The sequence below is a fragment of the Macrobrachium rosenbergii genome, chromosome 12, assembly GCF_040412425.1.
Source record: "Macrobrachium rosenbergii isolate ZJJX-2024 chromosome 12, ASM4041242v1, whole genome shotgun sequence".
Taxonomy (NCBI): domain Eukaryota; kingdom Metazoa; phylum Arthropoda; class Malacostraca; order Decapoda; family Palaemonidae; genus Macrobrachium; species Macrobrachium rosenbergii.
Genome location: NC_089752.1, coordinates 18090501 through 18108909, shown reverse-complemented (window position 1 = coordinate 18108909; position 18409 = coordinate 18090501). Strand labels below are relative to the sequence as shown.

Here is an 18409-nt window from a genome sequence, read left to right as displayed (position 1 = left end):
CGCCTCGCTTTCGTACATACGTTAGGACTGTGGTATTGTCTGAATGGACTACCACAGTTTTGTTGTGAACTTCGGTCAAGAAGCACTGAAGCCCTAAGTGAATTTCAGCTCTCTGAGGTTAATGCGAAGGTTCTATTCTTCTGGCGACCACGTGCCGGAACGTTCCGGTTCCCCAAGAGGACTCCCCAACCTAGAACCAAGGAGTCTGAATAGAAGTCTAGGTGTAGGCTCAGAGGATGAAGGGCTTTTCTTCCACAAGTCTACATTTGGACCGTCACTATGCCAGTCTGACTTGATCTTTGGGTTTATGAGAAACTTGTAGGTGTCTGGTTGTGTTTCCCTGTCCTAACTGGCCTTGAGGAAGAATTGCAAAACTCTGAGAAGTTTGCCTAACTTGAAGAACTTCTTGATGGATGACAGAGTCCCCAGTAGGCTCATCCACTGATGGGCCGAGCAAGACGAAGAGGCTAAGAACTTGTGGACCATCTGAAGGCAGCTGGAGATTCTCTTGGTAGATGGAGAAGCCTGAAAAATCCGCGAGTTGAGACTCTCCCAAAATAGAGGAACTCTTGTGACAAGGCCAACTGGGACTTCTGATGGTAGATGATAATCCCCAGTTCCTTCGTGCACTTTTCATGTTTATGCCTATTAAATGAAGTAATTTTGTTATAGGAGCAAGGACTTGAGTGAACACTGAGGTGCTGTAGAGAGGCTGAAGCAAAGAGCTGGAAACTGAAAGATTTACTTGGAGCTGGACACTTGGGAGCTGGAGCTGGGCACTCAGGTGGCGCCGGGGGCTCAGAGAGGAGACAGGCATTTAGACGCTGACCTGGGCCGCCTGAGTGTGTCCTGGAAGACGAACCTTAGATACTTTCTGGAGTAAGGATGGATGGGAAAGTGAAAGCATGTGTCCTGCATATCAAAGGTTATCATTCAAACGCCCTGGTGAATGGATGAACGGACAGACTGGTTTGTCTCCAGCTGAACTTCGTCTGTTGGATGAAGAGAATGAGGGCTCTTACGTTGAGGATTGGTCTGCAAACCCCAATGATTTGGGGACCACAAACAGATGGTAGTAGAAGCCTTCTGAGTTGATGTCCTCGACTTCTTCTATAACTCTCTTTCGAAGGACAGAAAAGACCTGTTCCGTAAGGGCAGAACTTGAGTAGGCCATCAAAACGATGGGAGAAGGGACCAAAGGGGGCTCTCCATGAACAGAATGGAGTAGCCCTACCTCAGAACCTTGACAATCCACTGTTCTGTCTCTCTGATACTCCACTTCTCCCAAAACTCAAGAGGACTGGCTCCCACTTGTGCATGGAGAACTTCTTCCTCATTTCTTGGGCAAGGACTTGAGCCCTCTTGATAGTTCTGGCAAAGAAGCGGACATTGGAGCTTATCCCCACCAAAGGGATGTTACTAGAGAGGAGAGGCCGTCTTAGAAACAAACATGGACAAATCCTTGGAGGCCTTGGAAGAAGGTGCCACAAGATCCAAGTTGACTTCTATTGGAGGTCTGACTTCTGGGCCTGAGTGACTCCTTAGTGGAACAGAAGTACCAAAAAATCTCTTTTCTTCAAAATCCCCAAAGAGAAAAGAGCCCCAAGTTCAAGAGAGACATCCCTGATGGTCTTGTCTGCATGAAAAAGGACTCCTAGCCAGTCCAGGCAATGTCTCAAACAACTAAATCATGCAATCTTCAATCTTCTTGGCTGGCACTCTCACAATCCAGTCCAAGAAACTGAAAGCTTCTAACAACTCAAAGAAGTCTTTGACAAGATGGTCAAGTCAAGTTCTGCCGATGAAAAACATAATTTTCGCTGACAAGAACGCCAAGTGTCAGAAAGTAGGAGCTTCTCCGGTGGTATAAGAAAGAAACCTACGGATTAAGCGCAAGGGAATCAAGACAAAGGAAGCCTTACCTTGCTTCCTCTTAGCAAAAAACCAAACTGAAATCTCCGTGAGTGCCTTCCTAGAAGACAAGTAAAGCACCACTGTGGAGAGCCTAGGTCTGTCATCTGGATGGCTCCTCATCAGGAAGGTTGAGACAGGCGAGACCAGGTGCTAGCTGGAGCCAAAAAAGGGGTGGAAAGCTTGCCTGCAAATATTAAAGGAGAACTGCACAGGCTAGGAGATCCAATCAGAAATGGGCGCTTGAGCAGTAGACTGATACTGAAGAGTTGGCGCTGGGCACTCGGGAGTTGCCATCGGGTGCTTGGGAGCTGACGCGGGGAGCTCAGAAGCAGGTGCCAGGGACTTGGCAACTGGCGCCGAATGCTCAGGAGCTAGCCCCAGGCACTGAAAACTGGTGGCAGACACTCAGAAGGTGGTGTCAGGCACATGAACGAAGACGAGCGCCTGAGAGGAGCCATTGGGTGCTTGGGAGCCAAATACTGGTGCCCTACAGAAGTACGCTAAGGAGAGAAATACTCCGGACTGTCCCATGCACTCCAGGAAGGTTGAGGACTGTGCCTGGCTTCTTAAACTGCTAACGGGGCAGCGGAAAAGAGCGGCCAGCATTGCCTGCGTGCCTCTTCAATGGACAAGATGAATCTAGAAAGCCCTTGCAGGTTTCCAAGTCTGGGCTGGAGTTTTGGGAGTCAGATGACAACTGGTGCATATCTAAGATGCCTTTCCAGCAGCTGTCTGTCAAAACCTGGGATATTTGTGCAACAGGTTCGACTGAGGGGGCAGCAACCTGTGGGCAAACCTCACCAGCCTCCCTTGGACTTCCGGCATGTCTTCTCCCAGGTTTAGGGGCGCAGGACAGAGACCTTTGTCTGGGACAACTGGGAGACAAGAAGCCACCTCCTCCACTTGTATAACACTTTCTCATGTCAAGTCGACTTTCCAGTGGCTGTCTTCCGATACCTGGGAACACACAACAAGTTCGACTGAAGGGGCAACTACCCGTGGACCAACCTCCCTCGGCCTCCATTGGACTTTCGGTGTCTTCTCCCAGGTTCAGGGGAGCAGGACAGTGACCTTGGTCTACGAAAACCAAAGGGACAAGCAATTGCCTCCTCCACTTGCACAACACTATCACTTGTCACTCTGTGGGAAGTGGTGCTGTCTGAATACATTTTCCCATAAACGCCTTCTGTGACGCACCTAACTCCGCCACTGTATTCACTAGTAGGGTCATTTTCTGTGAAACCTAGACTCTAGACTGGCAATGGCATTGGGTTCAGGTTGATTAAAAGTAGTAGCAGGAGAAAAATTAGGAAGAGGGGAAGGAATAGCAGAGCTATCTCCTAACCTAGGCTAGGATGGAAATGGTCACATCCTCCCCCGCTTTTAAAGAGGTTTTTTAAAAAACCAGACCCCTCTTTGGAAGAGTACATGCAAAAGGCTTTTTTAAAGGGAGCCATAGAAAAACATATTGTAATAAGTTGTAGAGAGAGAGAGAGAGAGAGAGAATTATTTTTTTTTTTTATTATTTATTGTTATTTAATTTACACAAAAGCTTCAAAACTTATAAATTAAATAAAAAATTACACACTTTTGCAGGGTTTCTCAGTATTCACATGTCTGTGAAAAACTTGTGTATGACAATTAGTTAGGTTCAAATGAAAAGTTCATGTGTCAGTGAAATCGCGCAACTCAAATCGCAGAAGTTAGGGGTATTACTGTACACCTATTCTTCTAGTAAGAATTTTTGCGAAGAACAGAACACAAGGAAGAAGAAGAACCTGTTCCTTTAACCCCTTCCCTGATTATCCCGACTATTCTCCTGATTAACTACCATGTATTCTTCCTACAATCATGAGAATACTCGTTCACGCTCGTAAAATATTCCTGCTTATCTATCTACTCAATTTAACTTGTTCTCTGATGAATCCCCATTTTCTATATTTCCTCTCCCCATAGCAAATGTTTAGTATGTATCTTTAACAATAGATGGCAATGTACATTGTTTACTTTGTGAACTTCCAATGTCAGACACTGCTCCTGCAAAATTTTCTCCAATTTTACTTTCTTCTTTTTACCTTTCTAACATCCAAAGTTATTCTTTATAATACTGCATGATTTAAAAATACAGTGAAAATAGTATAATCTGACTCCCGAGTTCACTCGGATGTAAACATCAACAAAAATTACGCACTACATTTTAAAAATCAACTTACGAACAATTCAAGATATGAATGGCCGTCTAAAACGTAACTTGTTTATAAGTCAGACAGTGACTGCAATTGCTAAAAATGTATATACTAACCTTTAAATCAAGGTTTAATCTAAAACTTTCATTCAAACTTAAAGGCATCTAACCACAGCCAAGATGAAATCAGGAGTAAAGTATTCAAAAGGCCAAAACAACCCTTTTAATAATCAATGCAGAACAGTTATCTAATTGCAGAGTACCTTACTGATAACACTTACCGCAGAGAAGAGCAGAGCAATACCAGCAGAATACACAGTGTACAGAATTTTACTGTATGTGAAAATCGCAATGATTCCAAAGATCAGCAATATCATGGAAATAACAAACAAGTAGATTCCACAGCCAGTGAAGTCATACTGAAAATAGAAGAATAATTATCAAAAACCATTGTTTCACAAAATACCTTCTTGAGTTTCATTTTAAATTGTATTCAAATATGGTATTACAATTCAGCATTCAAATTAATTACACAATCAAAATAGTACCATAATTAATACAGACATCACACTACTTACGAACATTCAACTTACAAACATTCAGATACAAACAAATGGGATTGCAAATTAAAATTGCGTTCAGAGCATTCCCCTTTGCCACTGTAAGTTCAAATTTTGTTTTGCATGCCTATTCTGCACATACAGTACTTTATGTACAGTGTATGGTGTTTTAGGATGAAAAATCGTACAGTACTGAATTGATTTTATATATCATACTGTACTTATACAGGCATAAAGAGTACAGTAACCAATTTTATATATCATACTGTACTTATATAGGCATAAAGAGTACAGTAACCAATTTTATATATCATACTGTACTAATATAGGCATAAAGAGTACAGTAACCAACTTACAAACAATTCAACATACAAACATGTCCGGAACATAATTCATTTGTAAGTAGGGTGGTGTCTGTAATTACCCAAGATACTAACCACAGGTACAATATAGCAAATTTTAAAAGTAATTTGTATTTTTCCTGACTTACAATCCTGAAGTTTTTGACATAGGGATTTAGCTAGCGAATGTAAGACAGAACAGCATTAAAAACTTATTGACATGGTAGTCAACTACTAACAAGCAGGGGAAAACCTCGCCCACCTGTTGGTCTACTCTCCACTTTGCCTTCTGGCCCAGGTACCTGAGAGGGGTGGCTGAGGTGGGCCATTAATGTAAAGAACTTCAGGTTTTTATATTATGAAAATCTTTTAAATTTGCTATTTATTCCTACACAAATACAAACCTTTGTTTTTTACATGGGAGATTTACCCATTGGTGGGAGGAACCTGGGTATTCTCTGAAGCGACTGATAGGTTTACCTAATCTGTGGAGTACAGTACTTTCCTAGTCCTTTAGGAGCATAGGATGGGAACCCGCACCTCTTGCACACTGCACGTATGGAACGTAGCAGATGCTAGAATTCTGGACCATTAAGTAAAAGGTTTGTACACCATTACTCTATCAGGCTGTAAGAACCCATACTGAAGTGTCAAAGACAATAAAACAAATAAGTACGATCAACGAGCATGTTTTATTGTCTGTCCTCATCTCCCCTTGTCAAGAGAGGAGGGGAACTTTCATCCCTTCATTGCCAATGAAAAGACTTGTTCTCAGTCAGATAGCTAACTTGCACTCACATCCGTAAAGCTTGTATAAGGTATGGCACTCTGACTCTCAGGAAAAGAGGGAGGCAGGAGAACCAGTCATTCCTAACCCATCTCCTGCCAACCGGATACCTAGACAAGATGCTACCTGTCCCAAAGGGAGCTGGGCTAGCTATAAAACCTATTGAGTAGCCACTATTGGTCAACGGAAAGCTTGTCCAAGGCTAGTGGGCAACATTCTGCAGGTAAAACAATGTGCAGGTGATCATACCCGGTCACCTCTCCGCACTTAATACCTGAAAGCTGATAGGCTCCTACCGAGTACAAAGTATAGGGTGAAGCACCTACTACTCTAAGTTCTCATCTGAGCTGCGATTCTCCTTCCACACTGGAAGAGGAAGAGACAATGCCTATGGATCAATTTACAGAGCCCAGAGCCAGGAGGAAGTGTACATACTCAAAAAACTCCTTCCTTAACTCTGTTAATACTAACCAAAGAGTTGTCGACATACAAATCTAAAGTGTCAAGTTCCTTCAAGATAGTACTGCAGCACTCAAACAGAAGTCAGTAGTATCCCACAAGTCACTACTGTAAAGTTCTTCAGTGAGGATAACAAGAAAAGGTCAAACTGACATGACCCCCAGTTTTGAATCTTGTTACAAAATTTGAGAAAATTCCAAACAAACAGATCTCTATCCTCAAGAGTGTCATACATATGAGAGCCCAGATTATTTGCCTATACTTTTGCCGATGTCAGGGCTATGCGAGACACAGTCTATGGTTTCAGACCTATGTCTGAAAACCCTTGAAAAGACTTGTACAGTCTGCGAGTCAAACCCCTCAAGGAGTGTGTCATGACCCTCTTGGGTTTGAATCCCTGAGAGGGACTGTTAATGCTTCTTAAGAGTACAAAAGATCTCCCTCCAAAAGAGATCTACTCCTAGAACTTAAAAAAAAAAAAAAAAAAAAAAAAAGGGGGAGAGAGAGAAAGTAGCTTCATGGCAAAGGTAGGTGAGTAAAACCATGCTACCTGCTGATAAGCAGCTACTGTATGGCCATAGAGATACCTTGTCGCCACACCAATAATTGGAGATAATTCTAGTGTTGTTGACTTCCACTCATGAAATGAAGTATCAGAGAACTCCAATAGAGAGCAAAGAAAAGACCCCTTGAAGAGAAAACCTAGCAGCAATTGCATGTACAGTAAACCCCTGTATTCGCATTCTCACGATTGGCGAACTCACCTATTCTCAGATTTCTCTGTGTAACATATATACACATCCTTCACGGAAAATTCACCCATTTGCAGTACAGTAATACCCCGAACTTGAGCGATTCGAGTTGCACAAATTCCCAGACACACGAATTTTTCATTGGAACCTAACTAATATTCATACACAAGTTTTCACAGACACGCGAACATTTGCGAACACTGAGAAACCCTGCAAACATGTTTATGTTTAATTTTTTATGTAATTTATAAGTTTTCAAGCTTTTATGTGTAAATTAAATAACATTAAATATTATTAAAAGTAATAATTTCTCTCTCTTCGTGAGATGAGAGAATTTTTGAGGTACATGTATACAGGTAGGTTTATTTCTAAGAAAAATACTCTTTTTACCTAATAATAGTTACTAATTTTCATATATTAATAAGATTAATAAAATTAAATAATAATGATAATAATAATAATAATAATAAAACTGTAATTACAAAATTTGTATTATTCTAAACAAATTCTTCCCTCATCTTTCATAAGAAGGTCGAAGGCAAAAGCTGTCAGACATGTCATTTAACCCTTAAACGCCGAGCCTCTATTTACAAAAACGTCCCGTATGCCAGTGGCGTTAAGGAGCTAGCCGCGCTGAAACGGAAAAAAGTTTTTCAAAAAATCACAGCACGCTTAGTTTTAAGATTAAGAGTTCATTTTTGGCTCCTTTTTTTTCATTGCCTGAAGTTTAGTATGCAACCATCAAGAAATATACAAAAAATATCATTTATCATATATAAATATTGAAATATATGACAGCACAAAAAAATTTTCATATATAATTTTATACAAATGCGCTGTGAGCAAAACGGTTGAAATGTAGCGGGTTATTTTGTTTTCTTGTACTGTACACCTAAATTGCGATGATTTTGGTATATAACAATTGTAAAACGATCAAAGCAACAAGAAAATATCACAAAATGATGCATGAATTAAGTAGGACGTAAATTTTTTAAGAAATTCACCATAAATCGAAATATTGTGCTAGAGACTTCCAATTTGTTGCAAAATGAAGGTACATGATTGAATATTACTAGAATGTAGAGTTTTAGCTTACAATTGCGTTTTTCGACCATTTCGGCCGAGTCAAAATTGACGAAGGTTGAAATTTTGTAGTCGACGTGCGGGGCGTCCACTTGACGCAACAGACAATTTTGTCGACGTATGAACGTCAGTAGGCGTTTAAGGGTTAACATGACAAGAAGGGGAGTGTTGCTGATCAGTGGTCAAATGTTTCTTGTAATTCTCTCTCTCTCTCCCTGTGTGTGTGTGTCCATAATAATTCATAAAAAATTTCACTCTCTTAAGTAAGGACAACTGTTATCTCTCTCTCTCTTGCTCGAAGTTAGCCAACCTATGTATTACAGTACAGTTTCTCTGTATGTCTTTAACTGTACAGCAGATAATTTTAAATTGATCTAATTTTACCTGTACCGTTTACAAACTGTAAATGCACCATTCTAAAACAAAGACAGAGCATTTCAGAACAAAGAGAAAGAGACAGAATAAAGAGAACATTTCAGAACAAGAACAAAGAGAAAGAGACAGAATAAAGAGAGCATTTCAGAACAAAGAGAAAGAGACAGAATAAAGAGAACATTTCAGAACAAGAACAAAGAGAAAGAGACAGAATAAAGAGAGCATTTCAGAACAAAGAGAAAGAGACAGAATAAAGAAGTTTTTAAAAACGAGGTTGAGAGGACTTCTAAAAATAGATCGGTGGAATGGGGGAGAGAGTCAAACACTCCTATATTCTTACGTTAACTATATATTTTTTTTTTAAGGGGTGTGTATTAAGCTAACTTTTAATGAAAATACAGTAACTTCATTTCATTTAAGTTAGTTTAATACTAATTTCCATCTTTTGATATCTAACGTAAGAATAACTCTCTCTCTAATAATTCATAAATAATTTAACTTGATATTTCAAGTAAGGACAACATCTCTCTCTCTCTCTCTTGTGTTATTCTCTCAGTCTCTGTAATAATTGATAGTTAATTTCACACTCTTAATTAAGGACAATCTCTCTCTCTCTCTCTCTCTCATAGTTAGCGCTCACACATTTTTACAACTTATTAATTCTCTGTACGTCTTTACCTGTACACCAGATAGTTTATATTGATCTAATTTGACCTGTACCGTCTACAAAGTGTAAATGCACTAGTGTTGCAAATACGTTCTAAAACAGAGACATAACAACTAAGAGTTGTATTTGTCAAAATAAAAAACACTGTTTGTTCATGAAAAAGCATTTCAAAACAAAGAGAAAGAGATGCAGAATAAAGAAGTTTCTATAAAGAGGTTGAGACGACTTCTAAAAATAGATCGGTTGGAAGGGGAGAGAGACAGAAATTCTCTTCCAACTCTCAATTTTTATGTCAACCATTTATTTCTTTTTTTAAGGGTAATGTATTAAGCTAACTTTTAAATGAAACTACAGCAACTTTAATTTCATTTAAAAGTTAACTCAACCCTTAAACGCTGAGCCTCTATTTACAAAAGTGTCTACCGTATGCCGGCGGGGTTTGGGAGTTAGCGCTGAAGCGGAAAAAAAGTTTTTAAAAAGTCACCTTGCCTTAGTTTTTAAGATTATGAGTTCATTTTGCTCCTTTTTTCATTGCCTGAAGTTTAGTATGCAACCATCAGAAATGAAAAAATATCATTATCATATATAAATATTGGAATATATATGACACAAAAAAAATTTCATATATAATTGTATACAAATCGCTCTGTGAAAAACGGTTCTAATGAAGCTATTTTTCGTTGTACTGTACACTAAATTGCGATGATTCTGGTATATAACATATTGTAAAAATGATCAAAAGCAACACAGAGAAAATATTATCACAAAATGATGAATTCGTAGCAGCGTGGATGTAAAAAAGTTTTATTCAAAAAATTCACCATACATCGAAATATTGTGCTAGAGACTTCCCGTTTGTTGCAAAATGAAGGTAAATGATTGAATATTACTAGAATGTAAGAGTTTAGCACAATTGCATTTTCGACCATTTCGGTCAAGTCAAAAGTTGACGAAGGTTGAAATTTTTAGCACTACCGTGATTCATATGAAAATATTTCAAAATTGATAAAAGCTACAACCAAGAATTATTTTTTGTTGTATTCTACATGAAATTGTGCACATTTACATATATAAAACATTATGTAATGGCTAATATAAAACGGAGCAAAAATTACGACAAAGTGACTAAAGAATTTCTGAGATTATGTAGCGCCTGGGCCGTCTCTTCCAAACACGTGTGTTCGTGATCCATCGGAGTGGCGAGGCGTTTGGGCGTCTTCACAAACAGAAACATACACACAGTTTTGATACAGAAGATTTGTTGGAACATTATGAGTACATGATTAGAATGCTTGCATGGCAATGCAAGTAGTGGTGATTATTACATACATCAAGACAACAATGGTTAGGGAGAAACAGAGCGGAAATATTGTATGGTTGAAATCGCGTTCCTTTAGAGAAAAAAACGAGATGCTCTTGTTGTCTTGTCCACTCCGATGGATGACGAACACACGAGTGTTTGGAATGGATGGCGTCAGGCTCTTACAAGATTTTCTGCAGAGTTAGCGTGGACGTAAGGGAAATGTTTTTTTCAAAAATTCACCATAAATCGAAATATTGTGCTAGAGACTTCCCGTTTGTTACAAAAAGTAAATGATTGAATATTATTAGAATGTAGAGTTTTGGCTTACAATTGCATTTTTCGACTATTTCGGTCAGTCAAAGTTGACCAAAGGCTGAAATTTTGGCACTTATCGTGATTTATATGAAAATATGTCAAAATTGATAAAGCTACAACCTTGAATTATTTTTGTTGTATTCACATGAAATTGCACACATTTCATATATAAAACTTTATGTAACGACTAATAGAAAACAGTGCAAAAATTACGACAAAGTGACTAAAGAATTTCTGAGATTTTCAGCAGTTAGCTGATGCTTTCTTTAGGATAAGAAAGAAATGGGTGCATGTAACTGGGTCATAACTTGTAAACAAAAAACAACAGCGTGATCCATGAACTACCAGCATCCCTCAAGGCACGTGATTTAAAATTTTTTTACTTAAATGAGGCCTTTTTATGTAAGCAGGGCCTATAAGTATTTTTCCGCGAATATTTAAAAAAACTTTTTGTAGTCGATGTATTTTACATCCACTTGGCACCTGAGACAACTTTTGTCGACATAAAATATGTCCAGTCGGCGTTAAAGGGTTAATAATTTGGGAGCATGATTAGGGTCATATTTAGTGTTTAAACTTTAGAAATAAGCATTTATTAGCATTTCTAGAGACCGTGCCAAACCTTGTGCGAAAATTCACCCTGCGCGAGGGGTTCTGGAAACTAACCTCGCAAAAGTTCGGGATATGACTATTTTTCACTGAGAAATATTCACTAATTACTGTATTTTCATATTTTCATTACTAAATGCACTTTTTGTGATAAAACTATTAAAATACTAGGGTATAAGCATTTTTAAAGATTTTTTTTGTGTCTGAACTATCAAAATAGGCAGTTCTAAGTGCTTTTTGAGGGGTTTTAAGTATTCGCGGATTTTAGCTATTTGTGGGTGTGGTATGCATCCCCCAAGAATACGGGGGGTTTACTGTACAGGTCCCAGCGTCCTGCCAAAGCCTCAATCCCCTGAAGATGCAACTTCTTGAGACTAAGTCAGGAGAGAAGTCAAGTTGCTTTCTGAAAAAGCCGCTAAACGGGGAACGGGGGGAACTAAAGAATGATGACACCACCAGTGAGTTATCCCAATGCAACTGGAACTTGTGAGCAACCTCCCCGAGTTTGCTGAGGCAAGAACCAATTCCCTGAGTTTGCTGAAGCAAGAATCATAGGAAAAGACACTTAATTGCTACTGTCAACCAGCAACCCAGGCGCTCCCTCTCTGGTCAGGAAAGAGGGTAAAATTCTTGAAGTTCATCACCACTAAACTTGAGAGAGAAGGTTGTCCAATGGTCAAAACTGCAAAAAGTTCGCCAGGACAAACCAATTTCCAAATAAGTCCAGTATATGGTACCTCTCATGAAAGAGTGCAAGTTGACACCAACGCAGACTCTTTGTTAGACCTTGGGGGAAGATCATTGAAATTCTAGATGAAAGACCTTCTTCCCAGAGAGTAAAGCTGAGATATTTCCAAGATGACCAATACGTGTACAGACGTCCTCCGGTAGTCGCAGGGGATGTGTACCACTCCCACCCGCGAATACTGAAACCCTCCCCTCTAAAAACGCTTACAAATGCCTATTTTAATAGTTCAAACAACAAATATACCTCAAACTATCATCCTGAAACATTTAGTCATGAAAATATGAAAATACAGTAATTGCTCTATGAAAAAATCAGCGAATATGCAAATGTGGATATATGTTCCACAGAAAAATCCACAAATAACTGAAGCCGCAAATGCTGACAGCGAATAAGCAGGGATCGACTGTGTTTGGAAAATACCCATCCTCCCTCAAAAATGATAGAAGTTGCTCTCCCTTGAATTTTAGCACCAATCTTCAGCATCACACACCCTCTCCTTAGGGTGAGGTCCCTCTGCGAGCCGCAAGGAAAAGGACGGGAAAAGGTAAGAGATGCCAGGGGCTCAAAAGAGATTGGCACTCTCTTACAGATGGCAGCTGCAAGGAAAAAATGCCAACCTTGTATTTCTCATCCTCTCCTTCACCTTACCAACTTTCTGTAAATGGAGGAGTGATTAAAAGTGAGATGAAACTCCTAACAGGAGAAGTCTGGGACACTCCACAAGAAAAAAAAAAAGTTGAACCTCTGCTGTCTCAAAGAAGAGAAGGCCAACTAAACATGAAATTTCAGCTACAGTTCCTTTTAAGCCCAGGAGCCTATAGGACACTGCCAGGCAAAGATGGGTGCTGTCAGTCAACTGCAACAACCTTGAGCAGCTTCTACTTCACCCCAAAAGGATTGAGGTGGACCCCAGAGCCAGGCCAATCCTAAATGTGAAAATTTTACCCAGACCATCAGTTGCCTTCACATGAATATAGAGAGAGAGAGAGAGAGAGAGAGAGAGAGAGAGAGAGAGAGAGAGAGAGTTTACTTATGGTATTGGTTTGGCACTGATCAAGATAGAGTTCTCCTTTCAATAAGTCACGGGCGCAGGTAGAAAGTCACTAAGCTGGATTAGTCCTAAGTGAATTCCCTGTATATATACAGGCAAAACCATATGGCTCAAAACACTTGTAAGTCATGACCAAGGCAACTAAGCTATAGTCTAAGCTCCCTCAGTGGCAGGGAAAAAAACTACAAAAATGCTTAAGTGCTTCCTCAAGGCCATCCAGTTTGCAACTGGGCTTGATGGCCTCTAGAAACAGCAGCCTCGGCACCTTGGTATCTAAATCCTGGTGTACAGGCCCCTCAGGACTATTCCAAGCGCTGAAAACCTTAAACACCCTTCTTATAGGATGCAGCCCATTGAAAATCCTCACGGGTTTGTTCCAAACTTGGGTGCATAACCAGTTCAGTTCTAGGACCAATACGAGTACATACTTCCTCGTAAAAATGCTTGGGAGAACGAATAAAAGCTTCCTCTCTAAACTAATGTTTAACCAGCTCTTGTCTCTCAGAAACCTCCAAACAAAAAAGGAAGAACAATCCCTAGTACCCTTACCCCAACTAGTAAAGGCAAGGCCTCTGTCAGGTGAACATGGCCATGAACAGTAGTCAAACCAAGTCATCGCCAAACGAACAGATCATGGGGAGCATACTCACTCATGAAAATGTGGGCAAGGGCTATCCATGGTCATGTCAAAACCTCCCTAGAAGATAGACTTCTACAAGTAAGAAAAGAAGGAAGGGGGGGAATCACCTCTTAAGTCTGGATGACAGGACCACACAGGCCCAGTCACTTCCCTGGACCCCTGCCAGCCACGGATTCCGTATTGGTAGTACAGGTGTCCTGGCTGGCCTAAGTAGCCTGACTAGCTAGGCTGGACCCACACCTCTGGGTTCCAGGGAACCCTGGGTAGCAGTTGCACCTAAGCACAGAGCATGGGTAGCAGCAGGAGGGGGTCACAGACTGGCAGTCCATGAGTACTGACTGGACAGGTCAGCCTGGGTAGCATTTGCACCTGTGCATGGAGGACAGGTAGCATCAGGAGTCCCAGACCAGCGGTCCAAGAGCCTTGACTGGACTGGTACCCCGGGGACTGGATGGCCCCGGAGTAAAAGTTGCACTGCTACAGCAAACTGCAGTTGCAACAGTACCAAAACTTAACAAAATCAGTCCTCATCCTCAGAAAGGGACCAAATGCCGGAAACCTATCAAAGACTTCCTATAGGGAGAGCCAGGCATAACAGCCCTCTTCTTCTTCCACTTGAATGTATTGAAAGGGGGAGATCAGAGGTGATGGAGAAAGTTCACAATATCTGTTTGAGTACTACCGAACAACCCGATCCGAAGATCAAGAGTCATATTAGTGACTATATTGCATCTGACCCTAATCTTTACTAGCCTCTCTTAATGTTCCCGAGGAGTCAGAGACAGAAGGATTGAACAACTACCCAGTCACCATGGCTGTCACACCATGGAAGGACTGGAAACACTGGCTCACTGCTCCCTGAAAACTCAATTCAAAACCAAGAATTCGAGAATCAACTGACCAGTGCAAACAGGCCACACAAACCCTTCCCTCTGTTATCCTGAAAGCTCGCTCAAAAAGAGTCTTAGTGTTCCTCTATCAACCTGGTCACCTGACCGAGAAAGATAGGAAGAACACCCCTGGACCATCAGCAAACCTAACCCAACCCATAGGTCAAGTAAAGAAAGCCAACGGTCCATGCAAACAAGCCAAACAAACCCCTCTGTGCAATCCCGAAGGATTGTGGTGAGCAGGGTTAAAAAGTGATTACCTGTTACTATGGTCATCTGACCATAGAAAAGCACGGAAAACACTCTAAACTTGATGCCGCCTGTAAACTGGGAAAATGAGGAGGGAACGAGCTGCATAAAGGATCAACGTTCTACTTCTCTCACAGAGATAGAGACAATCGACTTGAGGCAAGCTTGACAGCTTACAGAGACAAGACAAAGAGAACCTCTAGTCCAGGAGAAGGGCACTTGGTCTCAGCCCTGCCCAAGAAATCAATCGCCCTACCCTGAAGGGAAAGGCACATAGAATGAAGCTTGATAAGCCTTCTAACGCGGGACAAACTCCCCCCCAACCCCCAACAGCTCTAAACTCACAGCTCTACCTCCTTCCCCAAGTGCCGAAACTTGACCTGTCTGCAGTAGTCGAGAATTACAAAAACTAAGCCAAAGAAATCAGAGGGATAAGGCTATATAGCCTATTTCCAATTACTACAAAGGAAGACCATGATAGCAAGATTACCTTAAATAAGGTCAACCTCACTGTCACGAACTTCCAAGTGGCTAAATATGACAAATTCTTAAAGTAATTTGCATTTTTCGTAACATACAAACCCTCGGTCTTTACATATGGGATTAACTTTCAGCGAGCTGAAAATCCAGCTGTTAAACCTTTGCAAGGAGGATATGATAACAGTTACTGGTGTTAGGGGCAGAAGCACCACCCACCAAGTCAGTATACATTCAGTTCTATGCAGCTTACCTTTTGGGCCAGGTAAGAGAAAGGGGTGGTAAAAGGTAGGCCCTTAATATAAAGACCTTAGGTTTGTATGTTAGGAAAAATACAAATTACTTAAAAAATTTGATCTTTGTTCCTACACGAATACAAACCCTCGGTCTTTACATGTGGGAGATTTACTTTTGGAGGGAGGATTCCCAAGTAAATCTACCGCACCTGAAAGGTAAATACACTAGTAAGTATATCTTAGAATGAAACAACTGCCGTGTAGCTAACCAAAGCTGCTACGTGTCCAATGAAAACAGTATTCATAGGGGTAAGGAAATACACATTTATTCCGAGCAAGAAAGCTTATTTGACCAATGGGTTTGAAAAATGCAATACACACACGCACATAGTCAACAACCTAAAAAGGAAAAGGAATACTTAAGTTTAATCAATAAAAGTTTGAATGGCACAAGTCAGGCAGTGTCTCATGAAAGACGTCTGGACTTGATGGGAGCCTGTTGGTACCTGACTACTGTGTCAATAAATATGCATGGCCGTTTCAGCTTGTCATCGCAAGCTAAATCCCCATATATTTGTGTAGGAACAAATATTAAACTAAAAATCTCTGATATCAAATTACTACATCCCAATCAACCACGCCAATGGTCCATGTACTACCATCCAAGATGTGCCAATTCACATTCAAACAAGAGATGATTTTTCGTTTAAAAACAAATATATCATGTAACGGGCTGCCTTTCACATTTTATTAAAAATCCTTAATTGTTACAATATACTGCATCCTTCAAATCACCTACTGCTCCATATATGAATTTTTAGCACTTAATCTGTCTCAAAACAAATCTTTGAGGGACCATATCTACTGTGACACTCTTCTTTTAATTTGTTTCACACACTACATAAAAATGAAAAAGTTACCATATCTGCTTGTATCATGCTCAATTTTTGGTGACCTGTTTTTAACTCTTATAAAATAAAGAAAATGTTATTACAGTCAGTTTTAATTTTCTTTAAACTCTTCATTATTAATGGATTTTCTTTCAGTAATTCTGACTTTCAGTGATAGAATTTGCCTAGAAAATTTTTTTCCAAATGTAAACATTACCGCTCTCAATTTTCATCAGCAACTGTTATTGTACATAGCAAAGATTGTGAGTTTTCAACAAGGAGATATGAAACCTTATGTTATTACAAACATTTTTCACAACATTAAGATTATATAATTAGAATGTGCTGTAAAATTAAGGAACCCAATAAAAAAAGTTACAATATTTAAAGCCGCAAAACTCTTGACTGGGGTCAGAGCTAGCAAACAATTGGTTGGAATCAACAGTTGTCAAATCATCGCTTTTAACTGTAAATTCATTGTTGCATAACTCCATACAAGGCATCATCCTCTGTGTCATCCATAGTACATGAAATTCCACACTTTTTCAACGCTTTCACAATGATACCTTTGTTGATTTCATCACAAGCATCTTTTATCCACAGGCATACCGTAACCACAGACTGAGCTCGTAGATTCCCACACCAGTTTAGCAGCTTGTATATTATTGGTACTTTTCCGCAACGCTGACTAACTTGAGTTTAAACTGTGCCATAAATTTTCTGTACTTACTGGAAGACATCCTACTGGGTTTTGTGCAAAATTCTATTCAAATCCTTTGAGGAAAAAATAAATTGGGACATGGTAATTACCATTCAGGCAAGTAATTAACCACCATTTACTGAATGTAATGAAGACTTGGTAAGTATCGTGTTGTTATTAAAATAATGAAATAGGGAATGCATGTAATATGGTACTACAGTAAAACCCCCGTATTCGCGTTCTAATGATTCACGGACTCACGCATTCGCGGGTCTCTCTGTGGGACATATCTAGCCATCATTCGCGGAAAATTTGCCCATTCGCAGTATTTTTCACTGAGAAATATTCACTAATTACTGTATTTTCATATAATTTTCATGAATAAATGCACTTTTTGTGACAAACTAATATAATACTGAGGTATATGCATTTTTACAGGGTTTTTCTGTGTTTTTTACAGGGTTTTTCTGTGTTTAAACTATCAAAATGGGCAGTTCTAAGTGTTTTTAGAGGGTTTTAAGTATTTCATGATTTTTAGCTATTTGTGGGGGGTGTGGGGACGATCCCCGCGACTGGGGTTCACTGTAAACAATAGGGGAAGGTTAAATGTTTCACTTCAATCTTCGCTAGTTTCAGTGTTGGGCAACAGCTTTTGGTAGCTGTGAAAAACAAAGGATGTTATAATACGTCATACAGATTTTCCTTTTTTTCTTATTTTAACTATTGGTAATACTGATGATTTTTAAATTAACCCTGGCCTACATGGCCACAAGTACATGTCCCTAGTACGATGTAAGGAAACGTGATCAATAGGTCATATCCATAAAAAAGTAGCAATGCACAGTATTAAAATATGAATTCACAATTACTACAATAACTTTGCCTTAAAGGATTTACTCACAAATGCTTCTTAACTCAATAAAGACAAAACTAAATGGTTATCCATACTGTACAGTATATTTCTACACATTTCATAATCTTTGATTACACAGTCTATTCCCATGCACCAAGTAAAGGTTATGTAGCGTACAAGCTATGTTAGTTGGTACATAAATAAAATCAATAATTATTGGAATCATCGTGCCAAAAATATATAAAATCAGTATTTCTAAGATTTTAAATTGTTTCACAAAGCTCACCATTACGAAAAAGTACCTTTGTATTCCCTTAAGAAAAAG

At 39.6% G+C, this 18409-nt stretch overlaps 1 protein-coding gene across 16 annotated transcripts in view; it reads right to left on the bottom strand.

The window, feature by feature from the left end:
- Positions 1 to 18409, bottom strand: part of LOC136844420 (protein lifeguard 3-like) — a 137735-nt gene that overhangs the window by 38726 nt on the left and 80600 nt on the right. For all 16 annotated transcript variants that reach the window (XM_067113602.1, XM_067113601.1, XM_067113610.1 and 13 more), the window contains one exon: positions 4381 to 4518. In XM_067113602.1, coding sequence (XP_066969703.1) covers positions 4381 to 4518 — 138 coding nt within the window. The remainder of the gene's footprint in view (positions 1 to 4380; positions 4519 to 18409) is intronic.